This window comes from Bombina bombina, chromosome 2 (assembly GCF_027579735.1).
Source record: "Bombina bombina isolate aBomBom1 chromosome 2, aBomBom1.pri, whole genome shotgun sequence".
In the NCBI taxonomy this organism is placed as follows: domain Eukaryota; kingdom Metazoa; phylum Chordata; class Amphibia; order Anura; family Bombinatoridae; genus Bombina; species Bombina bombina.
Window position 1 is genome coordinate 138,588,425 of NC_069500.1, and position 24,015 is coordinate 138,612,439.

Consider the following 24,015-nt stretch of genomic DNA (forward strand, 5'->3'; position numbering starts at 1 on the left):
CAAGATCTCATACCAATATGTTGTTGTCTATTCTACGTTCCCAATGGTGGAAAGTGAATCAGGGAAATAGATTTCCCCTGTTCCAGTTTCAAGGGTTTGTTTCTTGGGAATAATCATAGATTCCCTGTCCATGAAGATCTTTCCGACGTATGTCAGCAAATCCAAGCTTCATGTTTCTTGCCTGTCTGCTATTCGTCCATCTGTGGATCAATGCATGGAGGTGATTGGACTGATGGTTGCCTCCATGAACATCATTCCTTTTGCTCGCTTCCATCTGAGACCTCTGCAGCTATGCATGCTCAGTCAATGGAATGGAGACCACTCAGATGTCTCGCAGAAGATCAATTTGGATTCCCCAACATGATTCTATACGCTCATGGTGTGGTTTCACAGGACCATCTGTCTCGGTGCACATGCTTCCTGAGTGATTGTGATCATGGACGCCAGCATGTTAAGCTTGGGAGAAGTTTGGGGTTTCTTAAAGACACAGGGTCTGTGTTCTCTTCCAATAAATATCTTGGAGTTGAGAGCAATTTTCTATGCTTTAATAGCTTGGCCTCAACTAGCTTTGGTCCGATTTATCAGATTTCAGTCGGACAACATCACTTTGGTGGCCTACATCAATCACCAGGGAGGAACTCGGAGTTCCTTGGCAATGAAGGAGGTGTCTCACATTCTCCAATAGGCGGATTCTCACGATTGACATCTCTATGCCATCCCTCTGCCATCCACATACCAGGGCTGGACAACTGGGAAACGTATTTTCTCCAACATAGGTGTGTCCGGTCCACGGCGTCATCCTTACTTGTGGGATATTCTCTTCCCCAACAGGAAATGGCAAAGAGCCCAGCAAAGCTGGTCACATGATCCCTCCTAGGCTCCGCCTACCCCAGTCATTCTCTTTGCCGTTGCACAGGCAACATCTCCACGGAGATGGCTAAGAGTTTTTTGGTGTTTAAATGTAGTTTTTATCCTTCAATCAAGTGTTTGTTATTTTAAAATAGTGCTGGTATGTACTATTTACTCTGAAACAGAAAAGAGATGAAGATTTCTGTTTGTAAGAGGAAGATGATTTTAGCAAACGTTACTAAAATCGATTGCTGTTTCCACACAGGACTGTTGAGATGAAGTAACTTCAGTTGGGGGAAACAGTTTGCAGACTCTTCTGCTTGAGGTATGACTGGCCACATTTCTAACAAGACTTTGTAATGCTGGAAGGCTGTCATTTTCCCTATGGGGACCGGTAAGCCATTTTCTTAGTTTAAGTAAAAGAATAAAGGGCTTCATAAGGGCTTATAAAACTGGTAGACATTTTTCTGGGCTAAAACGATTACTTTACTAAACATATTTGGCAGATTATAACTCTTATAGTTATTATAATCTTGGGGATCGTTTTAAAAAAACGGCAGGCACTGTATTGGACACCTTTTTCAGATGGGGGCCTTTTCTAGTCATAGGCAGAGCCTCATTTTCGCGCCACTAATGCGCAGTTGTTTTTGGAAAGCAAGGCATGCAGATGCATGTGTGAGGAGCTAAGAACCACTGAAAAAGTTTATAGAAGGCATCATTTGGTATCGTATTCCCCTCTGGGCTTGGTTGGGTCTCAGCAAAGCAGATAGCTGGGACTGTATAGGGGTTAAATGTAAAAACGGCTCCGGTTCCGTTATTTTAAGGGTTAAAGCTTTCAAATTTGGTGTGCAATACTTTTAAGGCTTTCAGACACTGTGGTGAAATTTTGGTGAATTTTGAACAATTCCTTCATACTTTTTCACATATTCAGTAATAAAGTGTGTTCAGTTTAAAATTTAAAGTGACAGTAACGGTTTTATTTTTAAACGTTTTTTGTGCTTTGTTGACAAGTTTAAGCCTGTTTAACATGTCTGTACCATCAGATAAGCTATGTTCTATATGTATGAAAACTAAGGTTTATCCCCATTTAAATTTATGTGATAATTGTGCCATAGTGTCCAAACAAAGTAGGGACAATGATGCCACAGATAATGATATTGCCCAAGATGATTCCTCAAATGAGGGGAGTAAGCATGATACTGCATCATCCCCTTCTGTGTCTACACCAGTTTTGCCCACACAAGAGGCCCCTAGTACATCTAGTGCGCCAATACTTATTACCATGCAACAATTAACGGCTGTAATGGATAATTCTATTGCAAACATTTTATCCAAAATGCCTACTTATCAGAGAAAGCGCGATTGCTCTGTTTTAAACACTGAAGAGCAAGAGGACGCTGATGATAACTGTTCTAACATACCCTCACACCAATCTGAAGGGGCCAGGAGGGAGGTTTTGTCTGAGGGAGAAATTTCAGATTCAGGAAAAATTTCTCAACAAGCTGAACCTGATGTTGTAACATTTAAATTTAAATTAGAACATCTCCGTGCACTGCTTAAGGAGGTATTATCTACTCTGGATGATTGTGACAATTTGGTCATTCCAGAGAAATTATGTAAGATGGACAAGTTCCTAGAGGTTCCGGTGCCCCCTGATGCTTTTCCTATACCCAAGCGGGTGGCGGACATAGTAAATAAGGAGTGGGAAAGGCCCGGCATACCTTTTGTTCCTCCCCCTATATTTAAGAAATTATTTCCTATAGTCGACCCCAGAAAGGACTTATGGCAGACAGTCCCCAAGGTCGAGGGGGCGGTTTCTACTCTAAACAAACGCACTACTATTCCTATAGAAGATAGTTGTGCTTTCAAAGATCCTATGGATAAAAAATTAGAGGGTTTGCTTAAAAAAATGTTTGTTCAGCAAGGTTACCTTCTACAACCAATTTCATGCATTGTTCCTGTCACTACGGCAGCGTGTTTCTGGTTCGAAGAACTAGAAAAGTCGCTCAATAAAGAATCTTCGTATGAGGAGGTTATGGACAGAGTTCAAGCACTTAAATTGGCTAACTCTTTTATTTTAGATGCCGCTTTGCAATTAGCTAGGTTAGCGGCGAAAAATTCAGGGTTTGCTATCGTGGCGCGCAGAGCGCTTTGGCTAAAGTCTTGGTCAGCGGATGTGTCTTCCAAGACAAAATTGCTTAACATCCCTTTCAAGGGTAAAACACTGTTTGGTCCTGATTTGAAAGAGATTATTTCAGACATCACCGGGGGAAAGGGCCACGCCCTCCCTCAGGATAGGTCTTTTAAGGCTAAAAATAAGCCTAATTTTCGTCCCTTTCGCAGAAACGGACCAGCCTCTAATTCTACATCCTCTAAGCAAGAGGGTAATACTTCACAACCCAAACCAGCCTGGAGACCGATGCAAGGCTGGAACAAGGGTAAGCAGGCCAAGAAGCCTGCCACTGCTACCAAAACAGCATGAAGGGATGGCCCCCGATCCGGGACTGGATCTGGTGGGGGGCAGACTTTCTCTCTTTGCTCAGGCTTGGGCAAGAGATGTTCAGGATCCTTGGGCACTAGAAATAGTTTCTCAAGGTTATCTCCTGGAATTCAAGGAACTACCCCCAAGGGGAAGGTTCCACAGGTCTCAATCATCTTCAAACCAAATAAAAAGACAGGCATTCTTACATTGTGTAGAAGACCTGTTAAAGATGGGAGTAATTCATCCAGTTCCAATAGGAGAACAAGGGATGGGGTTTTACTCCAACCTGTTCATAGTTCCCAAAAAAGAGGGAACATTCGGACCAATTTTAGATCTCAAGATCCTAAACAAATTTCTCAGGGTTCCATCGTTCAAAATGGAAACCATTCGAACGATCCTTCCCACCATCCAGGAAGGTCAATTTATGACCACGGTGGATTTAAAGGATGCGTACCTACATATTCCTATCCACAAGGAACATCATCAGTTCCTAAGGTTCGCTTTTCTGGACAAGCATTACCAGTTTGTGGCACTTCCATTCGAATTAGCCACTGCTCCGAGAATTTTCACAAAGGTACTAGGGTCCCTTCTAGCGGTTCTAAGACCAAGGGGCATTGCAGTAGTACCTTACTTGGACGACATCCTGATTCAAGCGTCGTCTCTGTCAAAAGCAAAGGCTCATACGGACATCGTCCTAGCCTTTCTCAGATCTCACAGATGGAAAGTGAACAAAGAAAATAGTTCTCTGTCCCCGTCAACAAGAGTTCCCTTCTTGGGAACAATAATAGATTCCTTAGAAATGAGGATTTTTCTGACAGAAGTCAGAAAATCAAAAATTCTAAGCTCTTGTCAAGTACTTCATTCTGTTCTTCGTCCTTCCATAGCGCAGTGCATGGAAGTAATAGGATTGATGGTTGCAGCAATGGACATAGTTCCTTTTGCACAAATTCATCTAAGACCATTACAACTGTGCATGCTCAGACAGTGGAATGGGGATTATACAGACTTGTCTCCGACGATTCAAGTAGATCAAAAGACCAGAGATTCACTCTGTTGGTGGCTGATCCTGGACAACCTGTCACAGGGAATGAGCTTCCGCAGATCAGAGTGGGTCATTGTCACGACCGACGCCAGTCTAGTGGGCTAGGGCGCGGTCTGGGAACCCCTGAAAGCTCAGGGTCTATGGTCTCGGGAAGAATCTCTTCTCCCGATAAACATTCTGGAACTGAGAGCGATATTCAATGCTTTCAAAGCTTGGCCTCAACTAGCAAAGGCCAAATTCATAAGGTTTCAATCAGACAACATGACGACTGTTGCATATATCAACCATCAGGGGGGAACAAGGAGTTCCCTGGCGATGGAGGAAGTGACCAAGATAATTCAATGGGCGGAGGATCACTCCTGCCACTTGTCTGCAATCCACATCCCAGAGTGGAAAATTGGGAAGCGGATTTTCTGAGTCGTCAGACATTCCATCCGGGGGAGTGGAAACTCCATCCGGAAATCTTTGCCCAAATAACTCAATTATGGGGCATTCCAGACATGGATCTGATGGCCTCTCATCAGAACTTCAAGGTTCCTTGCTACGGGTCCAGATCCAGGGATCCCAAGGCGACTCTAGTAGATGCACTAGTAGCACCTTGGACCTTCAACCTAGCTTATGTATTCCCACCGTTTCCTCTCATTCCCAGGCTGGTAGCCAGGATCAATCAGGAGAGGGCTTTGGTGATCTTGATAGCTCCTGCGTGGCCACGCAGGACTTGGTATGCAGATCTGGTGAATATGTCATCGGCTCCACCATGGAAGCTACCTTTGAGACAGGACCTTCTTGTTCAAGGTCCATTCGAACATCCGAATCTGGTTTCCCTCCAACTGACGGCTTGGAGATTGAACGCTTGATTTTATCAAAGCGTGGGTTTTCAGATTCTGTAATAGATACTCTGATTCAGGCTAGAAAGCCTGTAACTAGAAAAATTTACCATAAAATATGGAAAAAATATATCTGTTGGTGTGAATCTAAAGGATTCCCATGGAACAAGATTAAAATTCCTAAGATTCTATCCTTTCTACAAGAAGGTTTGGAGAAAGGATTATCTGCAAGTTCTCTGAAGGGACAGATCTCTGCTTTATCTGTTTTACTTCACAAAAGGCTGGCAGCTGTGCCAGACGTTCAAGCGTTTGTTCAGGCTCTGGTTAGAATCAAGCCTGTTTACAGACCTTTGACTCCTCCCTGGAGTCTAAATCTAGTTCTTTCAGTTCTTCAAGGGGTTCCGTTTGAACCCTTACATTCCGTAGATATTAAGTTATTATCTTGGAAAGTTGTTTCCAACAAAAATATTAACCAGGAGATTGTTGTACCTTCTTTGTGTCCGAATCCAGTTTCAAAGAAGGAACGTTTGTTACACAATTTGGACGTAGTCCGTGCTCTAAAATTCTATTTAGAGGCTACTAAAGATTTCAGACAGACATCTTCTTTGTTTGTTGTTTATTCTGGTAAAAGGAGAGGTCAAAAAGCAACTTCTACCTCTCTTTCTTTTTGGCTTAAAAGCATTATCCGATTGGCTTATGAGACTGCCGGACGGCAGCCTCCTGAAAGAATCACAGCTCATTCCACTAGGGCTGTGGCTTCCACATGGGCCTTCAAGAACGAGGCTTCTGTTGACCAGATATGTAAGGCAGCGACTTGGTCTTCACTGCACACTTTTGCCAAATTTTACAAATTTGATACTTTTGCTTCTTCGGAGGCTATTTTTGGGAGAAAGGTTTTGCAAGCCGTGGTGCCTTCCATTTAGGTGACCTGATTTGCTCCCTCCCTTCATCCGTGTCCTAAAGCTTTGGTATTGGTTCCCACAAGGCCTGCCCTGGTTTTTTTAATCAGGTCTGATGAATTATTTTCTCTAACTACAGTCACCACGGTATCATATGGTTTCTCCTATGCATATTTCCTCCTGTACGTCGGTCGAATGACTGGGGTAGGCGGAGCCTAGGAGGGATCATGTGACCAGCTTTGCTGGGCTCTTTGCCATTTCCTGTTGGGGAAGAGAATATCCCACAAGTAAGGATGACTCCGTGGACCGGACACACCGTTGGAGAAAGTAATTTATCAGGTAAGCATAAATTCTGTTTTCTAAGCAGGCAGACTTTTTATCTCAGAGAGTGGGCTCTCCACCCAGAGGTTTTCACAATGATAACTCTCAGGTGGGGGGGTTCCGGAGTTGAATCTGATGGCGTCTTGTCAAAACGCCAAGCTACAAAGTACGGTTCAAGGTCAAGAGATCCTCAAGCCGTTCTGGTAGATGCTCCAGCGGTTCCTTGGAGCTTCAATCTAGCATACCTGTTTCCTCCATTTGCGTTACTTCAACGACTAATTGCTCGCATCAAACAGGAGAGAGCTTCTGTGATTCTTCTTTTTTTTTTTTGAGGCAAAAATCAAGGCATTCAATCCAAGTATGTCAGTACAGACTATACAGTGAAGTTGCTTCTAGACATATGATTACAAACTAGTTAAGACAGACAATGTAAATACAACTGACAATGCTCATAGATTTAAGATACCATATAGTTAGCCTATAACACTGGGCACATATGAAGCCATGGCACATATGAAGCCATTTTTGGACCTCATAGGACTCGTGGATACATGAAGCTACAGAGGGAAAGCATGTACACTAGGGGACTACTTTTGAGTCTCAAAGGAAAGCCTCTTTTTTTTTCCTTCTCATTTCATATATACTGTATGTAATAACACTTTAACAAGGGAATAGTATAGAAAGTGCTCAGCCTATAGGATAGCTAGAGTAGAACATGTTACCTTTAAATATAGGTTGGAGTAGCGCTTAAAGCAACTAAGTGTATCTAAATAATATGGGGGGGATTTACTTGCAAAAGACAGTTGTAGCCAACATATAATAAATCAAACCAAGAATGTGTTACCAATATTATAATAAAAATAAGAACTCAGCTATTACCAGCACATTAGAAGTTGGATGGGCTCTTGTAGCTATCTTATAATTAAGCCATAGTAGTATAACCATCTTATCTAAAACAATGACTGCACGTTTGAAACAATAATAGCTTAATGTATCCTGTATGGTCATGGGTTAGATTGCATTGCTGTATGAAGCTATGTCTGGGGCTCTACCACTGAACTTTATGAATGTAAAGTGTAAGCGTCACACTGGCAGCAGTGAGTTAATTCGGGATACTATACTAAGGCTCCAGACACATGTAAAAAGCATAAAGACTGTTATTTACTCTGTAATGTATATATAAAGAGGCAGCTGCATGGCTTTGTTGTTGTAGGCATCAAGGTGGAATATAAGTGGCGCTATACTAAAGATATGACTATAACAGAGTGAATATAAATAAACTTTAAAATATTCATGAATTGCGCACAAGGTCTAGGAGGATAAATCATTAATCCTACGTAAGCAGGATTTACATAAAGTTCAGAACAGAAGGGATTCAGTAAATTATTGTTCCACAATGGAGTCTAACTATAAATAACTTAATAACCTTAAGGTGGCATTATAGTTTCAACATAAATTACAACTCAAATCGTTACAGGTACTAGCAAGAGCATCGGGTAGCAATTTCTGCCAATGTTAGCTAGACATTTATTCTATAGTGTATATAGAAAAGCAGCTGCATTAGTTTGCTGTTGTAGACATCAAGGTAGAATATAAGTAGCGCTACACTCAAGATATGACCATAACACAGTGGATATAAACAAACATCAAAACATTAATGAATTGTGCACAAGGTCTATGAACACAAAACCTTAATCCTATGCTAGCGGGATCCACGCAAACAGAACAAAAAGGTTTCAACAAATCATTCTCACAAAATGAAATCCAACCGTAAACTTCTGTGATTCTAATAGCTCCTGCATGGCCTCGCAGGATCTGGTTTGCGGATCTGGTGACAATGTCATCTCTTCCGCCGTGGAGGTTTCCTTTCAGGAAGGACCTTCTACTTCAGGGTCCCTTCATCCAAATCTTGTTTCTCTGAAGCTGACTGCTTGGAGATTGAAGTCTACATTTGGCTAGACGTGGCTTCTCTGAGAAAGTCATAGATACTATGCTTCAGGCTCGTAAACCGGTTACTTGCAGACTTTACCATAGGGTATGGTGTAAATTCTTTCATTGGTGGGATTCAAAAGGTTTTTCTTGAAACAAAGTAAGGGTTCCTTGAATTTTTGCTTTTCTTTAGGAGGGCCCGGAGATGGGTTTGTCAGTCAGTACTTTGAAGGGTCAAATTTCTGCTCTGTCTATTCTTCTGCATAAACGTCTGGCAGTTCTGCCAGATGTTCAGTCTTTTATTCAGGCCTTGGTCAGACTCAGGCCTGTGTTTAAATCTGTTGCTCCTCCTTGGAGTCTTAACCTTTTTCTTAGAGTTTTGCAGCAGGCTCCGTTTGAGCCGATGCATTCTGTTAGTATTAAATTACTATCTTGGAAGGTTTTGTTTCTTCTTGCTATTCTTCTGCTCGCAGAGATTGCGAACTTTCGGCTCTGCAGTGTGATTCCCCTTACCTTATTTTCCATGCTGATAAGGCGGTCCTTTGTACTAAGCTGGGGTTTCTCCCTAAGGTAATGTCGGATCGCAATATTAATCAGGAAATTGATGTTCCTTCTTTTTGTCCTAAACCTTCCCAGAAGGAACGTCTTTTGCATAATTTGGATGTTGTGCGTGCTCTTAAATTTTACCTTCAAGCTAGTAAAGAATTTCGGCAGACTTCTGCCCTGTTTATTGTTTTCTCTGGTAAGCGTAGGGGTCAGAAGGCCACTTTTACCACTCTTTCTCTCTGGTTTAGAAGGGTTATCCATTTAGCTTATGAGACAGCTGGACAGCAGGCTCCTGAGAGAATTATGGTTCATTCCACTAGAGCTGTTTCATCTTCATGGGCTTTCAAAAATAAAGCTTCTATGGAGCCAATCTGTAAGACGGCCACTTGGTCCTCTATTCATACTTTTTCCAAATTCTACAACTTTGATACTTTTGCCTCAGCTGAGGCTTCTTTTGGGAGAAAGGTTCTTCAAGCGGTGGTGCCTTCAGTTTAGGTCTGCCTGCCTTGTTCTCCTACCTATTCATTCTGTTTCCTCTAGCTTGGGTATTGGTTCCCACTAGTAATTAGAATGTTTCGTGGACATTCCATGCCATAGGAAAGAAAACAAAATTTATGCTTACCTGATAGATTTCTTTCTTTCCGGACATGGAGAGTCCACAACGCACCCTTATTCAAATTAAGTCCTCAGGCACCTCTATACCCTTGTGTTATCTTCTTTTTCTGTTTCCCTTCGGCCAAATGACGGGGTTATGGGTAAGGGAAGTGATACCGAACAGTTCTGCTGGTGTGCTCTTTGCCTCCTCCTGCTGGCCAGGAGTGAATATCCCACTACTAATTAGAATATTTCGTTGACTCTCTATGCCCGTAAGCATAAATGTTGTTTTTACTAAATATTTAATTAAAGGGACAGTCAAGTCCGAAAAAAACTTTCATGATTTAAATAGGGAATGCAATTTTAAACATCCTTCCAATTTACTTTCATCACCAATTTTGCTTTGTTCTCTTGGTATTCTTAGTTGAAAGATAATTCTAGGAGGTTCATATGCTATGTTTTCAGACCTTGAAGACTGCCTCTAATATGAATGCATTTTGAGCACTAGAGGGCATTAGTTCATTTGTTTCATATAGATAACATTGAGCTTATGCACATGAAGTTACCCTGGAATGAGGACTGATTGGCTAAAATGCAATTCTGTCAAAAGAACTGAAATAAGGGAGCAGTTTGCAGAGGCTTATATACAAGATAATCACAGAGGTAAAAAGTGTATTTCTAGAACAGTGTTGGCTATGCAAAACTGGGGAATGGGTAATAAAGGGATTATCTTTCTTTTTAAATAACAAAAATTCTGGTGTTGACTGTCCCTTTAAAGTGCAAATAAGCACATCAAGCAGTGAAAAAAAAACTAAGCACACAAATGTGTTTCATCATTTATTCTAATTATTGATCCAGTTATCAAAGTGGTCACGTTATCCTTTTCGCTAATACTATAAATATTTGACATCAGTATATTTGTAAAATTGTGTTAAATTATTATTATTTTGGGGCAATGTACAGAGTTGACTACTCCCTTCTTTTTTTTCTTTTTTTTTTTTAAGGTTGCTTCTCCTACTGATTCCTCATCCTTACTACTGTTCATCTCAGGTTGGACAGTGCCTCCTATCTCCCCTACTTGATAGCATGAGAAATCAAAAAGATTGAATCTTTAATTTTTTAAGTAAAAGCTCCTTTCTCCCCTTTTGCCATATAGATCATGTATATACAAACCTTAACTTAACTCAAACACCAACGCATGTGTGTAATACATAGGCAAAGTAGAACCTTCAGACCTTTTCGTAAAAGTTCATACCTACTCCAATAACCATAACAATATATGCACAAATTAGTCTCTAACTGTTGGGCCAAAAGTATGTGGATTTAGAGTTCTCCCCTTTTTTGCAGTTATATCAGCTACAATTCTTCTGGGAAGGCTTTCCAAAACATTTTGGAATGTGTTTGTGGGAAATTTGACCCATTTATCCAAAAGAGCAATTGTAAGGTCAGGCACTGATGTTGGCGAAGGTGTGGCACGCAATCAGCATTACAGTTTATCCCAAAGGTTTTCAGTGGGGTTGAGGTCAGGGCTATATGCAGGCCACTTGGGTCCTCCACACCAAACTCATTAGTCATTCTGAAACTGGAATGGGCCTTCCCCAAACTGTTGCCAAAGTTGGAAGCACCCAATTGTCAAAAAATTTATTTGTATCCTAAAGTGTTAAGATGACCCATCATTGGAACGGTACCAGGGGCTTAGCCCAAATCCATCTTCTGCCACATAGTTAAGCATGATTTATCACTCCAGCACTTTGCAGCCCCACTCTCCATGACAATGCTACATTTTAAAGTCACGGAGCTCTTCAGTAAGACCCATTGTACTGCTAATGTTTGTTTAAGAAGTTTTCATAGCTATATACTGGATTTTATGCACCTGTTAGCAATGGGTGTGGCTGAAATATTGGAACATAATAGCTAGTGAGTGTCCACATAGTGTGTGTGTATTTATTTATATGTATGTATGTGTATGTACTGTATATGTATACCTGTATGTGTATGTGTGTATATATATATATATATATATATATATATATATATATATATATATATATATATATATATATAATGTGTGTGTGTTTGTAATATTATATAATTCAGATGGATTTTTAAATTTGACACATGATGGAAGATGAACTTTTCAGTTTAATTTGTAATACATTTTTTTTTTTTGTCCAGGATATTACCACTATATCTGGTGTTCCAGAGGAGCATATCAAAACAAGGAAAGTCCACATTTTTGTTCCTACCAAGAATGCCATGCAGTCTGGTGTAAATAATACCAAGAAGTGGAAGATGGAGTTTGACACCCGCGAACGCTGGGAAAACCCACTGATGGGTTGGGCGTCAACGTAAGTGACCTTAATAATTTATGTTGACGTAAATGCTTTCATAAATCGTATTAAAGAAGAAAAACTGCACCGAAGCACTTCTAGCAAGACAAAAAAATATAATATTTAAAAGGGTCCCAAATATTTTCAATCATTAATACACTAGTTTATAATGCAAACTTTGAATTCACAGATGTGTTTTAGTTTATGATTACAAATAAACCAAAACACAAGGCTCTAAGACTGATGATGTTGATAAGTTTTTAACAAGGTACAAACACAGCTGGTTATTGAGTATCCCAAAATGGTTCTCATTGGCACATTGCCACCGCAGCTTAGAACAAACTCAAAAACGTTTCAGAGCTTTAGTAGAAGAAAATATGTCACCTGTTGCATCAATGTGCTGAATGCACAATAGCCATGTGTGATGATTTTTCTCTGTACATTTTCCAGGCAGCAAAGATACAAATCTTAATATAAAAAAAAAAGGAAAAAGAAACAACTTCAAGTTCTGGCTTGCATATTTTCTTTTCCAAGTTCTGCTCTCTTTCTTCGTGTAGCATATTTCTATTTTCTTTATTGGATTGTGACAATTGTTACTAGTTGTAACCTGGCTGACCTTTACTAGGAACAAAAAAAGCCATCAGTAAACAAACTGCTCATAATTTTAGGCGGATGAAATAACTGTTGTTGGCTGCCTTCTCCACTGTGGACAGTGTTTGGCTTCTGATGATATGAAGTTTATGTATTTTTCATGACAACATCAAAATTTTGGTATCAAAAGAATAGTCAGTAATTCAATTAAGAAAGCTTGAATATTCCTAATATTTACAATGATACAGTTTTATAGCATTAGAATAGTGCTTCTCACTTAAAGGGATACTAAACCCAACTTTTTTACTTTCATGATTTAGATAGAGCAAGCACTTATAAGCAACTTTCTAATTTACTACTATTATCAATTTCTTTCATGTAATTAGCAAGAGTCCATGAGCTAATGACGTATGGGATATACATTCCTACCAGGAGGGGCAAAGTTTCCCAAACCTCAAAATGCTTATAAATACACCCCTCACCACACCCACAATTCAGTTTTACAAACTTTGCCTCCCATGGAGGTGGTGAAGTAAGTTTTTGCTAGATTCTACGTTGATATGCGCTTCGCAGCAGACTGGAACCCGGTTTTCCTCTCAGAGTGCAGTGAATGTCAGAGGGATGTGAAGAGAGTATTGCCTATTTGAATCCAATGGTCTTCCTCTAGGGGATCTATTTCATAGGTTCTCTGTTATCGTTCGTAGAGATTTCTTCTCCTACCTCCCTTTTCAGATCGACGATATACTCTTATATACCATTACCTCTACTGATTCTCGTTTCAGTACTGGTTTGGCTATCTACTATATGTAGATGAGTGTCTTAGGGTAAGTAAGTCTTATTTTATTTATGACACTCTAAGCTATGGTTGGGCACTTTATATGTAAAGTTCTAAATATATGTGTTTAAACTTATATTTGCCATGATTCAGGATAATCAGTATTCCTTCATTCAGACTGTCAGTTTCATTATTTGGGATAATGCATATGAATAAATAATTTTTTCTTACCTTAAAAAATTTCCAATTGACTATTTTCCCTGCGGGCTGTTAGGCTCGCGGGGGCAGAAAATGCTTCAATTTATTGCGTCATTCTTAGCGCAAACTTTTTTGGCGCAACATTTTGACATTTCCGGCGCCATAGTTGACGCCGGAAGTTTGTTTGTGGTTGCGTAATTTTTTGACGTATGTGTGTCACAGACTTTTTTGCGCCAAAAAATGTGGGCGTCGTTTTTTACGTCAGAGGATGTTGCGTCATTCTTGGCGCCAAAAATATTGGCGTTGTACTTTGCGCCAATAATGTGGGCGTCATACTTGGCGCAAAAAAATGTGGGCGTCATTCTGGTCTCCACCTTTTTTTCACATTATTTAAGTCTCACTTTTTTATTGCTTCTGGTTGCTAGAGGCTTGTTTATTTTGCATCTTTTCCCATTCCTGAAACTGTCATTTAAGGAATTTGATAATTTTGCTTTATATGTTGTTTTTTCTATTACATATTGCAAGATGTCACAACCTGACCCTGGATCAGAATCTACTTCTGGACAGACGCTGCCTGATGCTGGTTCTACCAAAGTTAAGTGCATGGTAACTGTTCCTCCGGCTGTAGTTTGTGTTAGTTGTCATGATAAGCTTTCTAACGCAGATAGTGTCTCCATTAGTAATAATCTTTTACCTGTTGTTTTTCCTTCAACATCTAATGTTCAGGATGTTCCTGTTAATGTTAAAGAATTTGTTTCTAATTCTATTAGGAAGGCTCTGTCTCTTATTCCTCCTTCCAGTAAACATAAAAGGTCTTTTAAAACTTCTCATATTTCAGATGAATTTTTAAGTGACCGCCATCATTCTGACTTATCTATTTCTGATGAGGATCTATCTGGTTCAGAAGATTCTGCTTCAGATATTAACACTGATAAATCTTCATATTTTTTTAAGATGGAGTTTATTTGTTCTTTACTTAAAGAAGTGTTGATTGCATTAGATATGGAGGAGTCTAGTCCTCTTGATACTAAATCTACTAAGCGTTTAAATTCGGTTTTTAAACCTCATGTAGTTATTCCAGAAGTTTTTCCAGTTCCTGATGCTATTTCAGAAGTAATTTCTAGGGAATGGAATAGTCTGGGTACTTCATTTACTCCTTCTCCAAGGTTTAAGAAATTGTACCCTGTGCCATCTGATAGATTAGAATTTTGAGACAAAATCCCTAAAGTTGATGGGGCTATCTCTACTCTTGCTAAACGTACTACTATTCCTACGGCGGATAGTACTTCCTTTAAGGATCCTTTAGATAGGAAGTTTGAATCCTTTCTAAGGAGAGCTTATTTATATTCAGGTAATCTTCTTAGACCTGCTATTTCTTTGGCTGATGTTGCTGCAGCTTCGACTTTCTGGTTGGAGGCTTTAGCGCAACAAGTGTCAGACCATAATGCTTATAGCATTGTTAAACTTCTTCAACATGCTAATAACTTTATTTGTGATGACATTTTTGATATCATTAGAATTGATGTCAGGTATATGTCTTTAGCTATTTTAGCTAGAAGAGCTTTATGGCTTAAATCTTGGAATGCAGATATGACTTCTAAGTCAACTTTGCTTTCTCTTTCTTTCCAAGGTAATAAATTATTTGGTTTACAGTTGGATTCTATAATTTCAATTGTTACTGGGGGGAAAGGAACTTTTTTGCCTCAGGACAAAAAATCTAAAGGTAAATACAGGGCTGCTAATCGTTTTCGTTCCTTTCGTCAGAATAAGGAACAAAAGCCTGACCCTTCCCCTAAGTCTGGAATAAATCCAAGCCTTTTAGAAAGTCAAAACCAGCTCCCAAATCCGCATGAAGGTGCGGCCCTCATTCCAACACAGCTGGTAGGGGGCAGGTTACGATTTTTCAAAGATATTTGGATCAATTCGATTCACAGTCTTTGAATTCAGAACATTGTTTCACAAGGGTACAGAATAGGTTTCAAGGTAAGGCCGTCTGTGAGAAGATTTTTTTCTCTCACGCATTCCAGTAAACCCAGTGAAGGCTCAAGCGTTTCTGAAATGTGTTTCAGACCTAGAGTTGGCTGGGGTAATTGTGCCAGTTCCAGTTCTGGAACGGGGTCTGGGGTTTTACTCAAATCTATTCATTGTACCAAAGAAGGAGAATTCCTTCAGACCAGTTCTGGATCTAAAAATATTGAATCGTTATGTAAGGATACCAACATTCAAAATCGTGACTATAAGGACTATTCTGCCTTTTGTTCAGCAAGGGCATTATATGTCTACAATAGACTTACAGGATGCATATCTTCATATTCCAATTCATCCAGATCACTATCAGTTCCTGAGATTCTCTTTTCTAGACAAGCATTACCAGTTTGTTGCCCTTCCGTTTGGCCTAGCAACAGCTCCAAGGATCTTTTCAAAGGTTCTCGGTGCCCTTCTCTCTGTAATCAGAGAACAGGGTATTGCGGTATTTCCTTATTTGGACGATATCTTGGTACTTTCTCAGTCTTTACATTCTGCAGAATCTCATACGAATCAACTTGTGTTGTTTCTTCAAAGACATGGTTGGAGGATCAATTTACCAAAGAGTTCATTGATTCCTCAGACAAAGGTAACCTTTTTGGGCTTTCAAATAGATTCAGTGTCCATGACTTTGTCTCTAACAGAAAAGAGACGTCTGAAGTTGGTTTCAGCTTGTCGAAACCTTCAGTCTCAATCATTCCCTTCGGTAGCTTTGTGCATGGAAATTCTAGGCTCATGACTGCTGCATCGGATGCGATCCCCTTTGCTCGCTTTCACATGAGACCTCTTCAGCTTTGTATGCTGAACCAGTGGTGCAGGGATTATACAAAGATATCACAATTAATATCCTTAAATCCCAATGTTCGATCTTCTCTGACTTGGTGGTTGAATCACCATCGTCTAATTCAAGGGGCCTCTTTTGTTCGTCCAACCTGGACTGTAATCTCAACAGATGCGAGTCTTTCAGGTTGGGGAGCTGTATGGGGATCTCTGACAGCGCAGGGGGTTTGGGAAATTCAGGAGGCAAAATTACCAATCAACATTTTGGAACTCCGTGCGATATTCAGAGCTCTTCAGTTCTGGCCTCTTCTGAAGAGGGAATCGTTTATTTGTTTTCAGACAGACAATGTCACAACCGTGGCGTATGTCAATCATCAAGGTGGGACTCACAGTCCTCAGGCTATGAAAGAAGTATCTCGGATACTTGTATGGGCGGAATCCAGCTCCTGTCTAATCTCTGCTGTTCATATCCCAGGTGTAGACAATTGGGAAGCGGATTATCTCAGTCGCCAGACGTTACATCCGGGCGAATGGTCTCTTCACCCAGAGGTATTTCTTCAGATTGTTCAAATCTGGGGACTTCCAGAAATAGATCTGATGGCCTCTCATCTAAACAAGAAACTTCCCAGGTATCTGTCCAGATCCAGGGATCCTCAGGCGGAAGAAGTGGACACGTTGTCGCTTCCTTGGAATTATCAACCTGCTTATATCTTTCCGCCTCTAGTTCTTCTTCCAAAAGTGATTTCCAAAATTCTAATGGAACGTTCATTTATATTGCTGGTGGCTCCAGCATGGCCTCACAGGTTTTGGTATGCGGATCTCGTTCGGATGGCAAGTTGCCAACCTTGGACACTTCCGTTAAGGCCAGACCTTCTATCTCAAGGCCCATTTTTCTATCAGGATCTCAGATCATTAAATTTGAAGGTATGGAGATTGAACGCTTGATTCTTAGTCATAGAGGTTTCTCTGACTCAGTGATTAATACTATGATACAGGCTCGTAAATCTGTGTCTAGAAAGATTTATTACCGAGTCTGGAAGACTTACATTTCTTGGTGTTCTTCTCATAAATTCTCTTGGCATTCTTTTAGAATTCCTAGAATTTTACAGTTTCTTCAGGATGGTTTGGATAAGGGTTTGTCTGCAAGCTCTTTGAAAGGTCAAATCTCTGCTCTTCCTGTTCTTTTTCACAGAAAGATTGCTAATCATCCTGATATTCATTGTTTTGTACAGGCTTTGGTTCGTATCAAGCCTGTCATTAAGTCTATCTCTCCTCCTTGTAGTCTTAATTTGTTCTGAGGGCTTTACAGGCTCCTCCGTTTGAACCTATGCATTCTCTGGATATTAAATTACTTTCTTGGAAAGTGTTGTTCCTTTTGGCCATCTCTTCTGCTAGAAGAGTTTCTGAGTTATCTGCTCTTTCTTGTGAATCTCCTTTTCTGATTTTTCATCAGGATAAGGCGGTGTTGCGGACTTCATTTAAATTTTTACCTAAGGTTGTGAATTCTAACAACATTAGTAGAGAAATCGTTGTCCCTTCATTATGTCCTAATCCTAAGAATTCTCTGGAGAGATCTTTACATTCTTTGGATGTAGTAAGAGCTTTGAAAAATTATGTTGAAGCTACTAAAGGTTTTAGAAAGACTTCCAGTCTATTTGTTATCTTTTCTGGTTCCAGGAAAGGTCAGAAGGTGTCTGCCATTTCTTTGGCATCTTGGTTAAAATCTTTGATTCATCATGCTTATGTAGAGTTGGGTAAGTCCCCGCCTCAAAGGATTACAGCTCATTCTACTAGGTCAGTTTCTACTTCCTGGGCTTTTAGGAATGAAGCTTCTGTTGATCAAATTTGCAAAGCAACAACTTGGTCTTCTTTGCATACTTTTACTAAATTCTACCATTTTGATGTTTTCTCTTCTTCAGAAGCAGTATTTGGTAGAAAAGTTCTTCAGGCAGCTGTTTCAATTTGATTCTGCTGCTTATTATTTCATTTTTTTTTATTTGGGTTGTGGATTATTTTTTCAGCGGAATTGGCTGTCTTTATTTTATCCCTCCCTCTCTAGTGACTCTTGCGTGGAAGTTCCACATCTTGGGTATCTGCCATCCCATACGTCACTAGCTCATGGACTCTTGCTAATTACATGAAAGAAAACATAATTTATGTAAGAACTTACCTTATAAATTCATTTCTTTCATATTAGCAAGAGTCCATGAGGCCCACCCTTTTTTTGTGGTGGTTATGATTTTTTTGTATAAAGCACAATTATTCCAATTCCTTATTTTTTTATGCTTTCGCTCCTTTCTTATCACCCCACTTCTTGGCTATTCGTTAAACTGTATTGTGGGTGTGGTGAGGGGTGTATTTATAGGCATTTTGAGGTTTGGGAAACTTTGCCCCTCCTGGTAGGAATGTATTTCCCATACGTCACTAGCTCATGGACTCTTGCTAATCTGAAAGAAATTAATTTATCAGGTAAGTTCTTACATCAATTATGTTTTTTCTTCGTTCTGAACCAAAAATGGGCCCGCTCCTATGCTTTACATGTCGTCTTTTTAAATAAAGATAGCAAGAGAATGAAGAAAAAATTATAGGAGTAAATTAGAAAGTTGCTTAAATTTGCATGCTCTATCTGAATCATTAAAGAAAAAAATTGTATTTTGTATCCCTTTAAGGGCACACTATAGGACAGGGGACCACAGATTTTAATAGATGTATTTAATTTTGTTTCATACAGGTTGTGAGAGTCTATGATCCATTACTCCTGGGAATTACCGTTCCTGACCACTAGGTGGAGGCAAAGATTCCCAAGCCCCAAGAGCTCTATAAAACCCCTCCCACCTTACCAGAAACTAGTCTTTTCTTTTCCTCTGCTGGAGGAAAATGAAGAATAAAGATGTACATATGATTCTTCAGTGAGAGAGGCTTTCAGTCTATGTTGAGGCCTTTTTTCCCCTCAGAGTACAGAGTTTGTCAGAGGGATGTATATGGAGTATGTTTAGTTGTTCTTTTTTTCACCTCATGGGAAATTTCACAAATCTTCCATAATGGTCGGAGGGACTTGTCTTTTGCTACCTCTTATGGATCTAAAATATACCTCTATTCCATAACCTCTGCTTATATATTGTATTACTGGTTTGGCTTTCTACTGGTTTTCTATTAGTAGATGTAGTTTCCTTTTTTAAGAACTAAGCTTGACTTTTTGCCTAAGGCGCTATTTTCAGATAACATTAGTCAGGTAATTGTTGGGAGGGGTTTTATAGAGCTCTTGGGGTATGGGAACCTTTGTCTCCTCCTAGTGGTCAGGAAAGGTAATTCCCAGGAGTAATGGATCGTTGACTCTCACCACCATGATCTAGTTGTTAATATGCAAAACAAATGAAAATTTTAGCTTATATAGTTAGTATGTTGAATTATAAAATACTCATTAAAAATACCCGGTTTTAACTTTAGACATCTGTTGTGTTGTGAGATAGATGTGCTATTAACCTCATTTGAAAGCAACATGGAGGTTAAAATTAAGCTTTCATAATTTAGAAACATAGATTTTGACATCAAGAAGGCACCATATGCCCAACAAGTCTGCTCAAATTTTCCAAAAAGTTTACACTTATTTAATTTGTGTTTTGCTTATGTCAGGAATTCTTGAAGTCCATCACAGTGTTTGTCCTTACCACCTTTAATACATTCCATTAATCAATCACCCTTTCAGTGACGAAGTGCGTCAGTAAATTACACCGAAACCTACTACCCTTTAACTTGAGATCATGACCCCTTGTTCTGGAATTGCTCGTTTTGTGAAAAATACTTACAGCCTCATTTTTTAAGCCTGCTAATATATATACTTGAAAGTTTCTATTACATCAACTTTTGCCCTTTTCGCCTCTAAGCAATACATATTGGTCAATGAGCCTTTTGTGGAAGGTTTTTATTTTTAATATCGTGCACTGATTTTGTAGCCCTCTCCTTTGGACAAATTCCAATGTATTAATATCCTGCTGAAGATATGGCCTCCAGAACTGCACACAATACTCAGTGATATTAAATGGGGCATAAGAACGTTATTATTTCTGCTGCCAATATCTCTGCCTATACATCCAAGCATTCTACTGACCTATGTGCTGAAATACACCATTGTTTACAACATTTCAAATCACCTGAAATAATAATTCCCAAGTTGTGTACCTCTTTTGGAACAGTCAGTAATGGGTCATTGAGTTTGTAATTAACCTTTGGATTTTTCTTTCCTAAATGCATTATTTTGCTATTTTTAAAATTAAATTTTACATCCCAGTCATGTAACTTCTCATTTGGTCCACCCCCCATGGAACATCAACAATATTACAAATGTTTGCATTATCTTCAAAAAGGCATACCTTCCCCTGTAGCCTTTTGCTGATATCAATAATAAATATGTTAAACAAAAAAGGCAAAGAACTAACCCCTAAAAACACCACTTGCTTTCCTTCCGGTTTATACACTCCACTTATTAACACACTCTGTCCGCTATGCTTAAAGGGACATTAAACTGCTGTGCACAACTATTAAAGAATAGCAGCTACTTAATATATTATTGCATTTCATCCTGCTTCTGCAGCTCTTTTCAAAGCAGTTTTCCTGTTTTAATAGCTTAAAGGTGCCAGATACTCCTCTTCATACTGGGGGCTGCCATCTTGGAGCTCAGCTATTCTCGCAGCCTGTGACAGAAGCAGTGCGGTAATATTGCCCATTTTTTTTACAGTTGTATTATTTGCTTGGGGTTAGTGTAGATGACACATTGTGTAAGCTTTACATTTTTGCATTTTTTACACAGTTTTACAAAATATATTTAAAAAACGCTTACCAATAATTTAGAGCAACGCAGCTACAGCAAAAATGTACAGCTCCTGCTTTGTATCATGCACCCTAACCTGAAGCAAAATTACACAGTTATATAATTCAAACTGCTATTGTCACAGGCTGGGTACTTGAGCTCCAAGATGGCGGCACCCAGTATGAAGAGGCAGAGCTTCGGTATCTGGCACCTTTAAGCTATTAAAACATGAGAACTTATTTGAAAAGGGTTGCAGGAACAGGATGAAATGCGATAATATAGTGAGTAGTTACTATTCTGTTGTAGCCGTGCATAGCAGTTTAATATCCCTTTAAGCCAGCATTCTACTCCACAATCTAGTTCAGACCAAGGAAAATGTATGAATAAGTTTGCTGTGTGGGACAGTGTCAACTACTTTGCTGAAATCTATTTTGATCTACACTTATCTTAACACTTTAGTGACATAATGAAAGAAGTAAATTAGTCTGACAAAAGGTTAGTGCTTAAGGCCATTCTTATTTTTAGTAATATTCCTTAAGTTTAGTCATTCTATCTGCACAGTTTTAATCATTGAGACAGTCTGCAACTTGCTTTTAGTTCATCAGATGGTGAAATTCCCATCTTGACCACTAGGAGGAGGCAAAAGACACCCCAACACACCAGACCTTTAAATCCCTCCCACTACCCCTGAGCCTCTCACTTCCCATGAAGTGCAGATCTGTTGTTAAGAGCGTTCATTTAATCGATCTGTGGCCCATTTCCTTCTTTGAGGGGTAGACAAGGAGTTATAAGCCAGGCAGTGAGAAATGTAACATGCCTTCCATGTGAATTGTAGACATGTCCACCAATTCCCTGGTCTACAGTGCTCCTTGTGGGATCCACATCCCTCACAAGAGAAAGTATAGACTTGTCCACCAATCCCTGGTTTGTAGATGCTGTTACTTATTTAACTCCTTGGTATTGTGCTTGCACTGCTAAGGAGGCCTCATCTACTGGAAGCAAGTTACTGCAGCTGAAGTAAGCACAGCGGACAAAGGTGCTGAAAGGTAAGTACTTTGCACCTTTATTGTTCACCAGCTATTAGTATGAACATGTACACGTTTCACATAGTCTGGGGATATATATTTGCACAACATACACTTTATTTCTTTCATGTAATTAGCAAGAGTCCATGAGCTAGTGACGTATGGGATATACATTCCTACCAGGAGGGGCAAAGTTTCCCAAACCTCAAAATGCCTATAAATACACCCCTCACCACACCCACAATTCAGTTTTACAAACTTTGCCTCCTATGGAGGTGGTGAAGTAAGTTTGTGCTAGATTCTACGTTGATATGCGCTCCGCAGCAAGTTGGAGCCCGGTTTTCCTCTCAGCGTGCAGTGAATGTCAGAGGGATGTGAGGAGAGTATTGCCTATTTTGAATACAGTGATCTTCTACGGGGTCTATTTCATAGGTTCTCTGTTATCGGTCGTAGAGATTCATCTCTTACCTCCCTTTTCAGATCGACGATATACTCTTATTTATATACCATTACCTCTGCTGATTTTCGTTTCAGTACTGGTTTGGCTTTCTACAAACATGTAGATGAGTGTCCTGGGGTAAGTAAATCTTATTTTCTGTGACACTCTAAGCTATGGTTGGGCACTTTGTTTATAAAGTTCTAAATATATGTATTCAAACATTTATTTGCCTTGACTCAGGATGTTCAACATTCCTTATTTTCAGACAGTCAGTTTCATATTTGGGATAATGCATTTGAATCAATCATTTTCTCCAACATAGGTGTGTCCGGTCCACGGCGTCATCCTTACTTGTGGGATATTCTCTTCCCCAACAGGAAATGGCAAAGAGCCCAGCAAAGCTGGTCACATGATCCCTCCTAGGCTCCGCCTACCCCAGTCATTCTCTTTGCCGTTGTACAGGCAACATCTCCACGGAGATGGCTTAGAGTTTTTTAGTGTTTAACTGTAGTTTTTATTATTCAATCAAGAGTTTGTTATTTTAAAATAGTGCTGGTATGTACTATTTACTCAGAAACAGAAAAGAGATGAAGATTTCTGTTTGTATGAGGAAAATGATTTTAGCACCGTAACTAAAATCCATGGCTGTTCCACACAGGACTGTTGAGAGCAATTAACTTCAGTTGGGGGAACAGTGTGCAGTCTCTTACTGCTTGAGGTATGACACATTCTAACAAGACGATGTAATGCTGGAAGCTGTCATTTTCCCTATGGGATCCGGTAAGCCATGTTTATTAAGATAGTAAATAAGGGCTTCACAAGGGCTTATTAAGACTGTAGACTTTTTCTGGGCTAAATCGATTCATTATTAACACATATTTAGCCTTGAGGAATCATTTATTCTGGGTATTTTGATATGATTATATCGGCAGGCACTGTTTTTGACACCTTATTCTTTAGGGGCTTTCCCTAATCATAGTCAGAGCCTCATTTTCGCGCCGGTATGGCGCACTTGTTTTTGAGGACAGCATGGCATGCAGCTGCATGTGGGTGGAGCTCTGATACATAGAAAAGTCTTTCTGAAGGCATCATTTGGTATAAAAACGGCTCCGGTTCCGTTATTTTAAGGGTTAAAGCTTCCAAATTTGGTGTGCAATACTTTTAAGGCTTTAAGACACTGTGGTGAAATTTTGGTGAATTTTGAACAATTCCTTCATACTTTTTCGCAATTGCAGTAATAAAGTGTGTTTAGTTTAAAATTTAAAGTGACAGTAACGGTTTTATTTTAAAACGTTTTTTGTGCTTTGTTATCAAGTTTATGCCTGTTTAACATGTCTGAACTACCAGATAGATTGTGTTCTGACTGTGGGGAAACCAAGGTTCCTTCTCATTTAACTATATGTATTTTATGTCATAAAAAAATGTAGTAAAAATGATGCCCAAGATGATTCCTCAAGTGAGGGGAGTAAGCATGGTACTGCATCATCCCCTCCTTCGTCTACACCAGTCTTGCCCATACAGGAGGCCCCTAGTACATCTAGTGCGCCAATACTCCT

At 39.6% G+C, this 24,015-nt stretch overlaps 1 protein-coding gene across 1 annotated transcript in view; it reads left to right on the forward strand.

Annotated features, from left to right (window-relative positions):
- NDUFS4 (NADH:ubiquinone oxidoreductase subunit S4) overlaps positions 1 to 24,015 on the forward strand; it is a 374,588-nt gene that overhangs the window by 289,860 nt on the left and 60,713 nt on the right. The window contains exon 3 of the mRNA XM_053701271.1: positions 11,665 to 11,837. Coding sequence (XP_053557246.1) covers positions 11,665 to 11,837 — 173 coding nt within the window. The remainder of the gene's footprint in view (positions 1 to 11,664; positions 11,838 to 24,015) is intronic.